Genomic DNA, 17847 nt, shown 5'->3' with positions numbered 1-17847 from the left:
CGGTCTCCGCTTTCTAGCCCAAATTTCTATAGTCTCAACAAAGCGGTCAACAGGGCTAACCAATAAAAAATGATCAACAAGATCAACTATAGAGAGCGGTCAACAAGGTCAACCATAGAAAGCAGTCAAGGAGGCCAACCATAGAGAGTTGTCAAGAAGGCGAACCATAGAGAGTGGTCAACGTGGCTAACCATAGAGAATGGCCATGAAGTTTAACCATAGAGACTGATCAAGAAAGCCAACCATAGAGAATGGCCAACAAGGCCAAGGTTCCCCCAATCTCGGAACCACAAAAAGAGAATGATCTGCCAATCCATTTTTGGACCACAATTTCTTTGAGCTCCAACCAGTGGTGGGTTTCAAAAATTGTTCGAACCTACTCTGTGGGTGTGGCCTCCTTTGTGGGAGTGACTTGCTGCCCATGTGACTGGATATGAAGATGCCGACGACACTGGTCAGAACCACCTTAAATGACCTCACACACAGCACTGGCATGCATAAGAATATGATGTAAACTTGTTTTTTAAAAGGCATCTTTGGTTTGCGTTAAAACAACTTCAACACACGCAATCTTCTGATTGCACCACAAACGCAGTAGTCATCCTTACCTTTCACAGAGGCACTGAGTTTTATAAATAGGAGCATGATAGTGTAGAATAATCACATCCAAGGACCAGTGGTGGGTTTCAAAAAAATTTGGAACCTCTTCTGTAGGTGACGCCTGCTTTCCGGGTCCACTGGTGGAACCTCTTCTAACCGGTTCGGTAGATTTGACGAACCGGTTCTACCGAATAGGTGCGAACTGGTAGGAACCCACCTCTGGCTCCAACCAATGCTGAAGACAGCTAAGAGCATAGAAAAAATGTTTCTCAACTTCAACAATATTAAGAAGTGTGGACTTCAACTCAGGATTGGGGCTGGGCTAGAAGACCTCCAAGATCCTTTCCAGATTCTATCCTATTCTACTCTAATCCTATTCCCAGAATCCCTCAAGCCAGCATGCTGGGAAGCTCCAGTCCAAGCAGGCTGGCTAGGGAATTCTTTTGGGAGTTGAAATCCATGCTTGTTAATTGGGGAATTCTGGGAGCTGAAGTCCAAGCACGCCAGCTAGGGAATTCTGGGAGCTGAAAACCTCATGCCTTAAACTTACCAAGGTTGAGAAATACTGCTCTAGCAATTCCAACTCACCTTGAGTGTGTCAGGTTAACTACTCCTTCCCCTAAGGCCTGTCCCCCCCCCCACTTCTTCTTCCTCTTAGTAAATTCCCAGACTGAGATTGACATCTAATCGTGGGCAGATTTGCAATTTCCGGCATGGGGCGGAGCAGGGGTGGGGTGGGGGGATGAGGAGAGCAGCCCAGCCTGGAGAGATCTGCAAAGAGCACCTTTTACTCGTTCCATCTGGGGCAAAAAAAAATGTTTTTTTTTTAAGCTAGAGCCTGGGAGGGGGGGGGAAGGATAGAAAAGAAAGGAAACGGCTTGGGCTTTGGGGAAATTGGGGAGGAGGGAGAGAAGGGGCTGGGAAAGCAGAAAGGACAGATTGTCCCCTGGGGGGGACGAAGCTGTGAGCGAGAGGGAACGGAGAACATTACTTGGGAAAACAGATGTTGGCAAGATTGTCGGAATCCTGACTGGGGCTGACAGACGGGTGGGCGGAAGCTCAACTAATTCATCTCAGACTTGTTTTGGGGTTTGGGAGGCAGCAAAGTGGGACCTTCTCACTCAGTCCTCCCCCCCTCCCCCCCCCACACTCCTCCTCTTCCCTGTCCCTTTTTCCTGCCCTCTGATTCCTGTTGAAAGAGGAACACAGCCAAAATAACATTAGGGCTCGGTAAGAAAGATCATGCTTGTATCCAGCTTTGGTCGCCATGATATTTAAAAAGTTGTGGAGACTCTGGAAAGAGTGCAGAGAAGAGCAACAAAGAGGATGAGGGGACTGGAGGCTAAAACATATGAAGAACGGTTGCAGGAACTGGGTATGTCTCTAGTTTGATGAAAAGAAGGACTAGGGGAGACATGATAGCAAGTCTTCCAATATCTCAGGGGCTGCCCCAAAGAAGAGGGAGTCAACCTATTCTCCAAGGCACCAGAGGGTAGAACAAGAAGCAATGGGTGGAAACTAATCAAGGAGAGAAGCAACTTAAAACTAAGGAGAAATTTCCTGACAGTTGGAACAATTAATCAGTGGAACAGAAGTTGCCTCCAGAAGTTATGAATGCCCCAACACTGGGAGTCTTTAAGATGATGGGTGGTTTGATGAAAAGAAGGACTAGGGGAGACACGATTGCAGTCTTCCAATATCTCAGGGGCTGCCATCCTTAGCAGGTCCTTAGAAGAAGAGTGGGGACAACCTGCACCTGAAGGCAGGACAAGAAGCAATGGGTGGAAACTAATCAAGGAGAGAAGCAACGTAGAAATAAGGAGAAACTTCCCAACAGTGAGAACAATTAACCAGTGGAACAGCTTGCCATCAGAAGTTGTGAATGCTCCAACGCTGGAAGTCTTTAAGAAAAGACTGGACAGCCATTTGTCTGAAATGGTGTAGGGTGTCCTGCTTGAGCAGGGGGTTGGACTAGAAGACCTCCAAGGTCCCTTTCAAGTCTTGTTATTCTGTTATCCTTGCAGGCTCGGTGAAAAGATTGCGGCAAAGGTCATGCTGAAAGTGGATAGCCCATGCAAAGCAAAGGAGGGAGGGGGCAGGGATGGGGCCTGGAGGGGTCGGAGGTCAGCTTTGGATTCGGAAGGGAAGGAGGAGACCTGCTGTGTCCTTTCTCCTGACCCTTTTAAACACTTGTCAAAGGGTTCATTGCAATGAACCTCCGCCGAATCTAGCGTTGCATGAAAACCTCCCATCCAAATTTATTTTATTTTTTTGGGATTCGTGATGCTGAACAACTTCACTGCATGTTTGTGAACCACAATACCTGGTCTCGCACAGCATGCTAAGCGCAAGTAAATAAATTGCATCGTGGTTTAGCAAGAGGGAAGCCAGCCCCTTCCTTTCTCTTCCTGATCAGTCTTTCTATCTTCTGATAAAAGGGGAATATTTGTAGCTCAGAATCAGGGTTGACATGAGGGGTCCTTGCTGCTCTCTGAGCTGGTCTGTTCTCTTGCGGATGTTTCACGACCCAGATAGGTAACATCATCAGTTGCTAGAAGGAAAGGGGCTTTGCGGGGATGAAGGAGGGGAGGAGAAAGAGGAGTGGGGGCTGAGGGATCCCTGGTTTCTCTCTGACCTTGGCGGTTTTCTTGCAGATGTCTCATGGCCCAGATAGGCAACATCATCAGTGCTCAGTGATGTTACCTAGTTTGGGCAATGAAACGTTTGCAAAAAATAAATAATAATAATAACCAAGCTCAGAGAGCACCAAGGAACCCCACGCAGTGGTGCAATTCAATTTTTATTTACTGCCGGTTCTGTGGGCGTGGCTTGGTGGGCGTGGCGGGGGGAAGGATGCTGCAAAATCCCCATTCCCACCCCACTCTGGGGGGGCCAGCTAGAGGTGGCGTTTTCCGGTTCTCCAAACTACTCAAAAATTTCTGCTATCGGCTTTCCAAAACCGGTCAGAATCTGCTGGATTTCGTGACCCGTCAAAACCGCGCTCGACTAAGCCGCGCCCGATTAAACCGCGTTGCTGACATCATCAACAGCGCGACAACAGCCAACGCGGAGAAAGAAGGGCGCTTTAAATAGCGTTTTGAAAGCAAGCCGATTCAACTTAAGGTAAGGGTTAGGTTTAGGGTTAGGGTTAGGTTTAGATTAAGGGTTAGGGTTAGGGTTAGGGTTAGGGTTAGGGTTAGGTTTAGGTTTAGGGTTAGGTTAAGGATTAGGATTAGGATTAGGGTTAGGTTAAGGGTTAGGTTTAGGGTTAGCTTTAGGGTTAGGTTTAGGGTTAGGTTAAGGGTTAGGGTTAGGGTTAGGTTAAAGGTTAGGGTTAGGGTTAGGGTTAGGTTAAGGGTTAGGTTTAGGGTTAGGTTTAGGGGGGTTAGGTTTAGGTTTAGGGGTTAATTTTAGGTTTAGCGTTTACAGCGTGCTTCTGTCTCCGCGCTGTTGTCGCCCTCTTGATGACGTCAGCTACGCGGTTTCATCGAGCGCGGTTTAGTCGAACGCGATTTTGTGGTGGAACCCTGGATTTCACCCCTGACTCCGCTTTAGAGAATTCACGATTGTCCTCCTCTCGCTCTTTCCTGAAGGTGTCTGTCTACAGAACACAGAGAGTGAAGGCTATCCGTCCCCCGTGGTGATCCTGCCCTTCATGAAACATGGAGATCTACACAGCTTCCTGCTATACTCCCGGCTCGGGGAGAGCCCCGTGGTAAGTAGGAATCCTGCAGGACCATTGATTCTTAGCCAGTGGTGGGATTCAGCCGGTTCGCACCTATTCGGGAGAACCGGTTGGTAACTTTCTAAGTAGTTCAGAGAACCGATTGTTGGAAGAAATCCCATTTTTCCCACTTTACAGGGCTAATCCTGTAAGGAAGGCAGGAAGGAAACATTCTGGTGTTGTTTCTAGCCTCATCTTTATTGCTCTGCTTACAGAAACTGTCTCTCCGGTTAACCCTTATTACATTGTAACAGCTAAGGCGAAGTGCCCATCGACCTGAGTGACCTTGAGTTGGCCAAGCCCACCCAGTCACATGACTACCGAGCCCCACCTACCCAGATGGTCATTAGGGCAGAGAACCGGTTGTTAAATTATTTGAATCCCACCACTGTTCTTAGCCCTAAAACAATGGACTGTCTTAGTGGACAACCAGCTAAATATGAGCCAGCCGTGAGCAGCGCCAGCCAGAAAAAAGACAATGCAGTCCTAAATTGGATTAACAGAGGGATACAATCAAGATCAAGGGCGGTGCTAATGCCACTCTATAAAGCCTTAGTAAGACCACACCTAGAGTACTACATCCAGTTTTGGTCGCCACGCTATAAAAAAGATGTGGAGACTCTAGAAGGAGCGCAGAGAAGAGCAACAAGGAGGATTAGGGGACTGGGGGCTAAAATATACCCAGATCGGTTGCAGGATTTGAACTTGGTTAGTCTAGAGGAGAAAAGGACGAGATAGGAGACATGATAGCAGTATTCCAATATTTGAGGGGCTGCCACGAAAAAGAGGGGAGGGGAAGAGCAACAAAGAGGATTAGGGGACTGGAGGCTAAAACATATGAAGAACGGTTTCAGGAACTGGGTATGTCTAGTTTAATGGAAAGAAGGACGAGGGGAGACAGGATAGCAGCCTTCCAATATTTGAGGGGCTGCCACAGAGAGGAAGGGGGTCAAGCTATTTTCCAAGGCACCCGAAGGCCAAACAAGGAATAATGGATGGAAACTGAACAAGAAATAAGGAGGAATTTTCCCACAGTGGAAACAATCAACCCATGGAATGGAAGTTGCCTTCGGAAGTTGTGGGAGCTTCATCACTTGAGACTTTCAAGAAGAGACTGGACTGCCATTTGTCAGGAATGGTGTATGGTCTCCTGCTTGGGTGGGTGGGGGGTTGGACTAGATGACCTACAAGGTCCCTTCCAACTCTGTTAATCTGTTCATCTGACTCCATTCCAAAGGAGGCTAAATCCCAGATGAGATCATAGTCCTTGTTGGTGTCTCCTCCGATTGTCCCAAAGGTGCTTTTTTTTTTTCAAGAGGCAAAACCGGACTTTGTGGTTTTTCTTTGAAGGTATTTCACTTCTCATCCAAGAAGCTTCTTCAGATCTGACTGGATGGTGAAGAATGGAATTCTTCAGCCAGAGCGGAAGACGTTTCTTGGATGAGAAATGGATGACGGAGAATCTCCATAGACAATTCTCTGATTGGGCTCTTCTTCCTTCACAGTACCTGCCCACCCAGACGTTGGTCAAGTTCATGGTGGACATTGCAAGTGGCATGGAGTACCTCAGTAGCAAGAACTTCATTCATCGGGACCTGGCGGCCCGCAACTGCATGTGAGTGTGTACAGGTGGAAAACCCTAAAAAGGGGGGATTTAGAAGCAGAGTGTCAGGGTTCCAAACAGCATCCAAAATTAAATCAGAGTCCAAGGCAAAGGATTCCTCAAAGTTCCAATTTATGAAGAGAGCCATGTTGGCACATCTGGAGAAACCCAAATCTGAAAGCTTCCTGGTTTTCCCCACCCAGTTGAAAGTTCAGGATCTTGCACCCTCACCAGTGGTGGGTTTCAAAAATTTTTTAGAACCTCTTCTGTAGGTGTGGCCTGCTTTGTGGGAGTGGCTTGCTGGCCATGTGACCGGGCGGGAGTGGCTTGCCAGCCATGTGACCAAGTGGGAGTGGCTTGGCAGTCATATGACTGGGTGGGCATGGCCAACTTATAAAATGTGGTGAAACTCACTTAACAACGCTCTTGCTTAGCAACCAAAATGTTGGCTCAGAAACTCTGGCATTTGAAGCACGCAAGTCTTAAAGCTGACAACTTAAAAGACCCTTGCACCCCCTAACCCTTTAGGGAAAAAAAAACCCCAGGGGTGTTCAAACTTGACAGCTTTAAGACTTGTGGACTTCAACTCCCAGAATTCCTCCTCTCGCTCTTCATCTTGATGATGTGCAGACAGGCGGGGGGGAGGGAGCTGGAACCAGTTCTAAACGTCACTGTAGATTTGTGGAACCTCTTCTATAGAAGAGGTTAGAACTGGCAGGAACCCACCCCTGCCCCTCACCCACAAGTCCATCCCATGGTCCAATCATCCACTACCATGCTGGCAGCTTCCACCCATCCGGTTCCGGTCAGGTGCAGAGGTGCAGAGACAAAGGATGACCTTGGCTTTCTAGAAAGAATGTTGTTATGGCTACATAGCATCTCACTCCTTACAATCCCCGCTCCCGTTTTTCCCACCATAGAAAAGGCATAGCAGAACAATAGATAGTCTGGCAGGCCGAAGATCCGACAGAAAAGATGGCTGCAGGCCTGACACAGAGATCAGCAATGAGGCCCCATCAGGATCCAGTTCAGCGTTCTGCATTTCAGCACCATCCAAATTTGGAGATCTCAGTTCTCAAACTTTCCCAGCCTTTGCTGAGAATTCTGGGAGTTGAAGTCCAGAAGCTTTTTGGCCTGAGGTGCACGATGATTTCATTTGTTGGAGGATATACAGAGGTTCCCAATCTCTTGATTTAAGAATTCAGTAGTAATGTTGCTCTTTGTCAGCCCTTCGTGGTGACTAGACTAGGAAACCGAAGTCGTGCATGTAAATACTACTTTTATTATAACTTATTTTCTTTTTCTTTATTTTTAATCTCGCCTTTGTTATTTTTGTAAAAAATTCAAGGTGGCAGTCATATACTACTTCCTATTCCCCCCCCCCAAAAAAAACCAACCCTGCGGGCTTAGAGAGAAGGAATTTCCCTATCTGGCTTTCATGCTTAAGCAGGCCTAGAACTCACATCTCCTGGTGATTATCCTAAAATCACCCAATTGTCTTTCGTGCTAAGATGGGACTAGAACTCTCAGCATCTGGTCTAGGCCCAAAGTCGCCCAGCCCGCTGTTTTGCCTAAGGCAGGACCAGAACTCCCAGTCCCCTGGTGATTGGCTCAAGGTCAACCAGCTGGCTTTCATGGCTAAGGTGGGACTAGAACTCCCAGTCCCCTGGTTTCTAGCTTGGTGCCTTCACCACTAGACTAATCGGGATCAGGATCTTGTAAGTCTGAATGTGTGTTTCCTCCCTTTATCTTCATGATAACATCTTCCTCAGATTACGTTTCTGCCCTGGGCTCAGGTTTCCTTTATCTGAGCCTTCTCTTGGTTCTTTGCTCCCCTCCCTGTCCCTCAAGGTTTATTCCTTCCGCCCATTACACGCCCCCCCCCCCTTATCTTCACCCCTGAAAGCCTCTCCTTCAAGAGCCCTTCGCATTTCCCTCTGCAGGCTGAACGAAAGCATGACCGCCTGCGTGGCCGATTTCGGCCTCTCCAAGAAAATCTACAACGGCGATTATTACCGCCAAGGCCGTATCTCCAAGATGCCGGTGAAGTGGATTGCCATCGAGAGCCTGGCCGATCGCGTTTACACCACCAAGAGCGACGTGGTGAGGCTCCCTTTTTCACACATCTCCATCTTCGGTGTATCGTATTATCGTGCATTCTTTCCATGCATCTTTACTGCTGCTGTGCCTTTATCTTAATGCCGTACTCTAAATAAAATAAATATCTGAACTGGCCGGTTCGGTTTGGCTAATCTAGTAAAAAGAAAGGACTAGGGGTGGCATGATAGCGGTGTTCCAATATTTGAGGGACTGCCACAATGAATGGGGGGGGGTGGGGGTGTCTGTTCTGGTCTAGGCTTCCTGAGTCAGTGAAAAGCACACGCTTAGTCCCCAAACCCCTTTTTTAAAATTTCAACGGCTGCGAATTATGTTCATTCACAGCCCGTAATGAGTCCCAAATAGTTTGTAAAGAGTCCGACAGAAGTCTGCCAAAGTCTTTCAGGATAAGGCTGATAAGCACCCACCTTTATCTCCCTTGAAGCACTGCCAGACCTAACTGGCAATTAGCTTTGCAAGGCCACACGGAGCACAGAGTCAAAACGGAGCTTCAGAATTTAAACAGACCAGAACGAAGGAAGTTGCTTCCTGCAAAGGCTCACGTGCCTTTGCTCCTCCTTTATGTCCTATGGGAGGGGTCAATTGCCTTACTCCCGAGCGTGACCCGTCAAAACAGCGCTCGACTAAGCCACGCCCGATTAAACCGCGTCGCTGACGTCATCAACAGGGCGACATCAGCGAGCGCGGAGAAAGAAGGGCGCTTTAAATAGCGCTTTGAAAGCAAGCCGATTCAAGTTAAGGTAAGGGTTAGGTTTAGGGTTAGGTTTAGGGTTAGGTTAAGGGTTAGGGTTAGGTTTAGGGTTAGGTTAAGGGTTAGGGTTAGGTTTAGGGTTAGATTAAGGGTTAGGGTTAGGTTTAGGGTTAGGTTAAGGGTTAGGTTTAGGGTTAGGTTAAGGGTTAGGTTTAGGGTTAGCTTTAGGGTTAGGTTAAGGGTTAGGTTTAGGGTTAGGTTAAGGGTTAGCTTTAGGGTTAGCTTTAGGGTTAGCTTTAGGGTTAGGTTAAGGGTTAGGGTTAGGTTTAGGTTAAGGGTTAGGGTTAGGTTTAGGGTTAGGTTAAGGGTTAGGGTTAGGGTTAGGGTTAGGGTTAGGTTAAGGGTTAGGGTTAGGGTTAGGGTTAGGGTTAGGGTTAGGGTTAGGTTAAGGGTTAGGGTTAGGGTTAGGGTTAGGTTAAGGGTTAGGGTTAGCTTTAGGGTTAGGTTAAGGGTTAGCTTTAGGGTTAGCTTTAGGGTTAGGTTAAGGGTTAGGTTTAGGGTTAGGTTAAGGGTTAGGGTTAGGGTTAGGGTTAGGATTAGGTTTAGGGTTAGGTTAAGGGTTAGGGTTAGGGTTAGGTTTAGGATTAGATTTAGGGGGGTTAGGTTTAGGTGTTAATTTTAGGTTTAGATTTTCAGCGTGCTTCTGTCTCCGCGCTGTTGTCGCCCTGTTGATGACGTCAGCGACGCGGTTTAGTCGGGCGCGGTTTAGTTGAGCGCGGTTTTGTGGTGGAACCCTCCCGAGTCATCCCTTTTGTCTTAACTGTTCTTGCCTTCTGGCAGCTCTGCGCATGCGTGCACTGGGAACAGGCTCACACTGTTCTTCTGCCTCGCTGACGTCAGACTTTGGGCAGCACATAACTCCCAGATAGCCCTGTTCCCCTCTCTGCCTCCGATACAGAGTCTCGTCCGAGCCTTCCCAAAACTCCAGGACTAGACCTTGTTCCTCCCAAACCTCCTCACTGTCCGACTCTGCCGCCAGCTCCGCAGGCCGCTGGCGGAGCACAGCAGGGCCAGCTTATTCTCCAAAGCACCTGAAGGCCAGGCAAGGAATAATGGATGGAAATTAATCAAGGAGAATTAAAGAGAAGTTCCCTGAAAGTTAGAACAATGAATCGGTGTGGAATGACTTGCCTCCAGAAGTTGCGAGTCCTTCAAAACTGGAGGTGTTTAAGAAGAGATTGGGCAGCTACTTGCCTGGAATGGTATAGGGTCTCATGCTTGAGCAGAAGGCTGGACTAGAAGACCTCCAAGGACCCTTCCACCTTGATCATTTCTTTGGTTAACTTCCCAGCCAATAAACCGGGCTAACTTTTTGTTCTCTCTGGAAACCAGCTCCCAATCTTTCCAAACTAGGAGCATCTGGACCCCATCTGGATTACAGGTTTCTTCTGCCTCCCTTATCTCCTTTCTTCTAATCTCTGCCCCGCAGTGGTCCTTTGGAGTCACCATGTGGGAAATTGCCACCCGAGGCCAGACGCCTTATCCTGGGGTGGAAAACAGTGAAATTTACGACTACCTACGTCAAGGCAACCGACTCAAGCAGCCGATCGACTGTCTGGATAGCCTGTAAGTATCTCTGCCTCGGTTTCTCGTGTTGTCGGGGAAATACAGCCCTTCCCGTTTCCCTACCCTGAATAGGTTTGGCACAACCTCTGCGCCTGCCAAAGGATACCAACTTCCACCTAAGTTAGGGGTTCGACTCCCAGAAACTTTGGGAAGGAACCAGAGGAGAAGGGATACAGTTGGGGTGAGAGGAAGGGACGAAGCCAAAATGGGGGTGTCGAGGGGGAAGAAGAATATTTGCAGGGGTCTGGGGTGCTCTTCCAACTGGGTTATTTTCCTGCAGGCGTTTTGTGACCAAACTAGGTAACATCATCAGTGCTAGAAGGCAGTGGGGTGGTGGTGGTGGAGGAGGAAGAGGAAGAAGAAAGGAGTAGGGAGGAGGAGGAGAAATACTGTGGATCCTGGGTGCTCTCTGGTTATTTTCCTGCAGCCATTTCATTACCAAACTAGGTAACATCACCAGTACTAGAAGGGAATAAGGTGGTGGTAGAGGAGGAGGAGGAGGAGGAGGAGGAGGAGGAGGAGGAGGAGGAGGAGGAGGAGGAGGAGGAGGAGGAGGAGATGGAGATGGAGATGGAGATGGAGATGGAGATGGAGATGGAGATGGAGATGGAGATGGAGATGGAGATGGAGATGGAGATGGAGGAGATGGAGATGGAGGAGGAGGAGGAGGAGATGGAGGAGATGGAGATGGAGGAGATGGAGATGGAGGAGGAGGAGGAGATGGAGATGGAGATAGATGGAGATGGAGATGGAGGAGGAGATGGAAATGGAGAGAGATGGAGATGGAGGAGATGGAGATGGAGGAGGAGGAGGAGGAGATGGAGGAGATGGAGATGTAGGAGGAGGAGGAGATGGAGATGGAGATAGATGGAGATGGAGATGGAGGAGGAGGAGGAGATGGAGATGGAGATAGATGGAGATGGAGATAGATGGAGATGGACATGGAGGAGATGGAGATGGAGGAGGAGGAGGAGGAGATGGAGGAGATGGAGATGGAGGAGATGGAGATGGAGGAGGAGGAGATGGAAATGGAGATAGATGGAGATGGAGATGGAGGAGGAGATGGAGATGGAGGAGGAGAAATACTGTGGATCCTTGATGCTCTCTGAACTTTTTTTATTACCAAACTAGATAACATGACCAGTGCTAGAAGGGTGATGGTGGTGAAGGAGGAGGAAGAGGAATGGAGGAAGAGGAGATGGTGATGGAGAAGGAGAAATACTGTGGTTCCTTGTTGCTCTCTGAACTTGGTTGCTTTCATGCAGACGTTTCATGACCCAACTAGCTAACATCATCAACGTTAGAAGGGATTGTTTGCTCTCTCTTCATAAACCTCACTTCTTTCTAGCACACTGTTTGGGGAATTCTGGGCATTGAAGCCCACCAGTTTTAAAGTTGCCCAGATTGGCGACCCCCTGCTGTAGAATTCCCAGGGGGAATCTATTCTCCAGAAATAAGAGCCGAGGTGGCGCAGTGGTTAGGGTGCAGTACTGCAGGCCACTTCAGCTGACTGTTATCTGCAGTTCGGCGGTTCAAATCTCACCGGCTCAGGGTTGACTCAGCCTTCCATTCTTCCGAAGTGGGTAAAATGAGGACCCAGACTGTGGGGGCGATATGCTGACTCTGTAAACCGCTTAGAGAGGGCTGAAAGCCCTATGAAGCGGTATATAAGTCTAACTGCTATTGCTATTGCTATATAAATTCTCCGTCTTCTTGTTACTCTCCCCCCTCCCTCCCCCAGGTATGAGCTGATGACGAGCTGCTGGGCGCTGAACCCCCGCGACCGTCCCACGTTCGAAATCCTGTCCCAGGAGCTGGAGAAGACCCTCAAGTCCCTCCCACCCCCCAAAGATCCCGAGGAGATCCTCTACGTCAACATGGACGACGGGGTCGCCCCCGCCGAGGCAGAGCTGGGCGCGGTGGGAGGCCTGGGCCCCGAGGAAGCCCTGGCCAAGGAGAGCCAGCACCTGAAGGCCATGGTGACGTCCGCCGAGATCCACCCCCCACAGGCTGCAGGGCGCTACGTGATGTGTCCCACCCCCCTCGAGAACAGCCGGCTCTTGACTGAGCCCCTCAGCTGTGCGGCCACTGAGGAAGGGGCCTAAAAAGGGAAGATCTGCAAACCCCCCTGTGCTGGGTGTTTATGTAGATGTTGCAAGGCGCTCTGCTGGTGACCCTCACCTCTCTGCCCCCCCCCAAGAGGGGGCTTCCAAAGACAAACGCTTGAGACCCACAGCCATCCTTCCCGCGAGGAATCACCCTCTCCTGATCCCGCTGACTTCTGTCCCAAATTGAGGTCTTCCTTACCTGCTCCAGTCACCTGTTCTGACCGAGGCTTCCCAAGAGCCTGAAACAAACTCCTTGTCCCGACAAAAAAAAACCTTTTACTAATTCGCTGTGAATTCTGCTCCTTCACCTCCAGCAAAGTCTTTCAAGGGAGGATTTACGGTCACAGACCTTATCTGGCTTGGGAGGATTTACAGTCACAGACCTTATCTGGCTTGGAGAGCTGCCAGGCAAAACTTGGCAAGGAATCTCGGAGAGTCACGAACCAATGAAGCGAACTAATGGTCTCCTGCAAACTCCACTCCCCTTTCGCTCCTCTTTTATTCCCTCTGGGAGGGGCCATTCACCGTCTGGCCTTACTCCCAAGTCGACCCCTGTTCTTTAGCTCTTCCCTTCGTCCGGCAACTCTGCTCATGCAGACACTGGGAACAGGCTCCAGTTGTTCTTCTGCCTCAGGGTGGCTGCCACGGTGATAAGTATGAAAAGGAGTCATCCATCACATTTTTTGGTGCCGTTGTAACTTCCAACGGCCGCTAAGCAAATTGTTGTAAGTTAAGGACTACCTGTATGTTGTAGCTTACTCCCTCCAGTTTCTAACCCCCTTCCTGGTTTTATTTCCAGCTGTTTTCACTGACGCGATTTTCTACTCATCGCCCTTGACTTGACACCAAGGACAAATGAAACGGACGTTCACACTAAACCAGATGTGTCCAACCTTGGCAATTTGAAGCCTGCCAAGGTTGGAGACCCCTGCTCTAAACCTGTGTCAGGGTTGCAAAAAACAAAAAACAAAGACTTGTGGACTTCAACTCCCAGAATTCCCATGAAATAAAACTCTGAGGGTTGAGTTTCTTCAAAGTTCCACTTTATTAGAGATGTCATGTTGGCACATCTAGGAAAACCTGAATCCGAAAGCTTCTAGGTTTTCCCAAAGTTCTAGATCCTTCCACCCACACCCACAAGTCCACCCCGCGGTCCAATCTTTCACTGCCACGAAGACAGTTTTCCTCCCACCCACATCCAGCCAGGTGCAGGGACCAAAGATGACCTTGACTTTCTGAGAAAGAATGTTGTTATGGCTACACATCACCCAACTCCCCATTTTCCCACAGTAGAAAGTGCGGCAGGCCTGGAATCCAAAAATAAATGTTTTTTTTTTAATCCGATGGACTTTTCTATCCCAGATGCTTCTCAAGAAACTTTTCTGCCCCTCTCCCCCCCCTCCCACACCTGGCTCCTGAACCGCATCCCAAGAAGAAAATTCAGACTGTTCTACCACTTCAGGGTTACCTTCAGAGCTTACGGGATTCTTGAGAAGACCAAGTCTTGGGAAGACGGACTAGCGTTTTAATTTTAGCCATACCTGAACAGTGCAAAAGGGGAGACCAAGGATTCTACAAAGACAAGAAACAGAAGAGAACAGAGTTGGAAAGGACCTTGGAGGTCTCCTAGCCCAACCGCCTGCTCGGGCAGGGAACTCTATAGCGGGTTCAGACAAAGGGTGGTCCCAATCTCTTCTTAAACACCTCCAGTGCCTATCCAGATGAGGACTTAAAAAACGGTTAAAAAAATGGATGCTTAACCTTTCGTCCTTCTCTTTTGCAAGAGGGAAGGAGGTTTTTTCCCTTTCTTTCTTGTGTTTTTGTTTTGCAAGGTCTTTGCAGAAATGAGACCTAACCACCTGCTTCGGCTAGGAAATGCCCCCCCCCACAAGGAAAACCCCCAATCTCAGTTTCTTCCTGAAAAAGCCTCCACCTTCAACAGCTGCAGGAAGGTGGAAATAACCACCAGCGCCACTTCTCCATTTCGCCCGTTTTGATGTCCTAGGAAAAAACCTGCCCGATCCTTGGCAGTGGGGATAACCTCACCTGGGACAGTTTTCATCTCACCGACAGTCACACGAAGCGATATTTCTCAATCTTGGCAACTCCAAGGACTGTGAATGTCAGCTCCCAGAATTCCCAAGCCAGAATTGACTGACTGGTAGAATTCTGGGAGTTGAAATCGACATGTTTTAAAAGCTCCCTTAGCATGCTGGGCTGGGGGATTCTGGGAGTTGAAGTCCACGCATTTTGTAGGTGCCAAGGCTGAGAAATCCTGCCCCACAATGGTGGCGGTGTTTTTTTTTAATCCCCGTTGTGAGGAAAGCCACCGTATCTTCGGACTGCTGATTTCTGACCACATCTGGAGAGAGCATCATTTTTGGCCCATATTCTAATCTAGTTAGTTTGTACTTCAGGTTGTGATGGGTGGTTTGCAACCCCCCCCCCCCCAAGCCTTTTGAAACAGAAACTAACCAAATGTATATAGGAACTTAGAAAAAAAGTGGTTAACGTAGTCACCGACTGAAGGTTTTCCGCAAACACAGCTGGGTTGGCCCAGCCCTGATTTTAGTTACAGCAATTCCAGTCTCACAGCTTCGAAAATAATAATAAAAAGGGGGTGCAGTCTGGCAGAGGGGTTGCAAAAAAAAGAAGGGGGGGATTGGCATCCCACTCTCCACTATTATGTTACTCAGCAGATGCATTTTTCAAAGTGACTCTTTGAAGCCTTGCTCCCATGTCGTGCTTCATCTTGGGACAAGCCGATAGAATTCTGCAATGCCAACTTTCCCCCTTGCCGCCGAATCCTATTTCCAGGGACTTCATTCCAGCTGCAAAATCATATTTTCCACTCTACTTGCCAGTATGGGTTGCTGCAATCTCTCGTCGTCTTCTTTTCGGGGTCTGTAAGGAATGGCCAGATTGGAGAAAAGGAGGCGTTACTGCTGATCTTAAAAGCAGGGCTGTCCCACCGTCGCCATTTAAAAACCTGTGGACTTCAAATCCCAGAATGCCCCAGCCAGCAGGTCTAAAGCCCGCCCCCCTTTTTTTTACACGCAACACGCCTCCTTTCCCTTCTGACATTCCTTACACCTGTTGTGTTATTTGACTTTATCTGCTATTACATTAAGACAGGAATCCCCAAACTTGGCAACTTTTAAGACTTGTGGACTTCAACTCCCAGAATTCTCCAGCCAGCTATGCTGGCTGGAGAATTCTGGGAGTTGAAATCCACAAGTCTTAAAAGTTGCCAAGTTTGAAGACTTCTGCATTAAGATTACAGTCTATCGAGCTGAAGTGCACACAGCCCAGTGAATTATTTTCTTTTAGATTCTTATTCATGATTTTTTAAATATATATATATATATATAAATAAATAAATATATAAATGTATATACTTTTTAAAGAAAAAAAAATGCTGTACATGAAATGTTTCCCCCCCCCCCATTACTTTTGTAAAAACGCATTTTTCCACTCAGGTCTGTTTTTTTTAGAGAATGCTCTGTGGTATATTTTGCTTATAAATAAAAACTTTCTTTTAAAATATATATAGATATATAAAACAGATGCGATAATATGGTCCTGAAATTTTAATTTCTGAGAAGGAAAGGAAGTTATGGAAAAAAAGAGGGCTGGAAACATGGAACGGGTAGTCCTCGGGTTATGGCCACAATCAGGGCAATGATAAAATTCCCAAGCAAGGCAAGAGTTTGTTAAATGAGTCACGTCCAATTTTACAAGAAGGGGGTTTTTTTGGCCATGTTTGTTAAGCGAGTCACTGCAGTTAAGTGAATCATGAACAAATCTGGCTTCTCTCAATCATTTTAGAACAAGAAGCAATGGGTGGAAACTAATCAAGGAGAGAAGCAACTTAGAACTGAGGAGGAATTTCCTGACAGTGAGAAGAATTAATCAGTGGAACAGAAGTTGCCTCCAGAAGTTGTGAATGCCCCAACACTGGAAGTCTTTAAGAAGATATTGGATAGCCATTTGTCTGGAACGGTATAGGGTTTCCTGCCTAGGCAGGGGGTTGGACTAGAAGACCTCCAAGGTCCCTTCCAACTCTGCTATTGTATTGTATTGTATTTTCCTTATCGGAAGGCAGCTGGGAATGTTGTACATGGCAATCACATGACCCCGGAACTAGGGATAAAATTCAGCTAGTTCTGACAGGTTCTGGAGAACCGGTAGTGGAAATTTTGAGTAGTTCGGAGAACCAGCAAATGCCACCTTCTGGCTGGCCCCAGAGTGGGGTGGGAATGTTGGATATTGCAGTATCCTTCCCCTGCCACGCCCACCAAACCACACCACGCCCACCAAGCCACTCCCACAGAACTGGTAGTAACAAAAATTGAATTTCCCCACTGCCTTCATAAATATCGGTTGCCAAACAACTGGACTTTGGTCACATGTCTGTGAAGATACTGGGGCAGTGAAGAGTTGGATGCAGTGGTGGGTTTCAAAAATTGTTCGAACCTACTCTGTGGGTGTGGCCTCCTTTGTGGGAGTGGCTTGCCGCCCATGTGACCGGATGGGAGTGGCTTGCCACCCATGTGACCAGATATGAAGATGCCGACGACACTTGTCAGAACCACCTTAAATTACCTCTCACACAGCACTGGCATGCATAAGAATAGGATGCAAACTTGTTTTTTAAAAGGCATCTTTGGTTTGCGTGAAAACAACTTCAACACACGCAATGTTCTGATTGCGCCACAAACGCAGTAGTCATCCTTGCCTTTCACAGAGGCACTGAGTTTTATAAATAGGAGCATGATAGTGTAGAATAATCATATCCAAGGACCAGTGGTGGGTTTCAAAAATTTTTGGAACCTCTTCTGTAGGTGTGGCCTGCTTTCTGGGTCCATTGGTGGAACCTCTTCTAACCGGTTCCTGACGAACCGGTTCTACCGAATAGGTGCGAACTGGTAGGAACCCACCTCTGGTTGGAAGGAACCTTGGAGGTCTTCTAGTCCAACCCTCTGCTCAAGCATGAGACCCTACACCATTCCAGACAAGTAGCTGCCAAATCTCTTTTTAAATACCTCCACTTTTGGAGGACTCACATCTTCTGGAGGCAAGTCATCCCAAGGATTCATTGTTCTAACTTTCAGGGAGTTTCTTTTTAATTCTCCTTGATTAGTTTCCACCCATTGCTTCTTGTCCTTCCCTCAGGTGCTTTGGAGAATAAGTTGACCCCCTCTTCTTTGTGGCAGCCCCTCAAATATTGGAACCCTGCTATCACGTCTCCCGTGGTCCTTCTTTTCACCAGACTAGCCAAACCCAGTTCCCTCAATCGTTCAGCACCTGCAGTTTAGCCTCGAGGGTCTCCCAACGTCTCCATTGGTAGCTGAACGAGGAAGCCTTGTTTGTTCTT

The 17847-nt window shown here is 48.0% G+C and overlaps 1 protein-coding gene across 1 annotated transcript in view; it reads left to right on the top strand.

The window, feature by feature from the left end:
• Positions 1-13803, top strand: part of AXL (AXL receptor tyrosine kinase) — a 66723-nt gene extending 52920 nt beyond the window's left edge. The window contains 5 exon segments of the mRNA XM_087728161.1: positions 4194-4315; positions 5830-5939; positions 7871-8030; positions 10226-10362; positions 12104-13803. Of these exon segments, the coding sequence (XP_087584287.1) occupies positions 4194-4315; positions 5830-5939; positions 7871-8030; positions 10226-10362; positions 12104-12467 (893 nt within the window). The 3' untranslated portion in view covers positions 12468-13803.
• Positions 13804-17847: the final 4044 nt, after the last annotated feature.

This window comes from Thamnophis sirtalis, unplaced genomic scaffold (genome assembly GCF_051295495.1).
Source record: "Thamnophis sirtalis isolate CommonGarterSnake01/CBP01778 unplaced genomic scaffold, rThaSir2_p1.2 scaffold_13, whole genome shotgun sequence".
Taxonomy (NCBI): Eukaryota; Metazoa; Chordata; class Lepidosauria; order Squamata; family Natricidae; genus Thamnophis; species Thamnophis sirtalis.
This window is presented reverse-complemented; position numbering and strand designations above follow the sequence as displayed.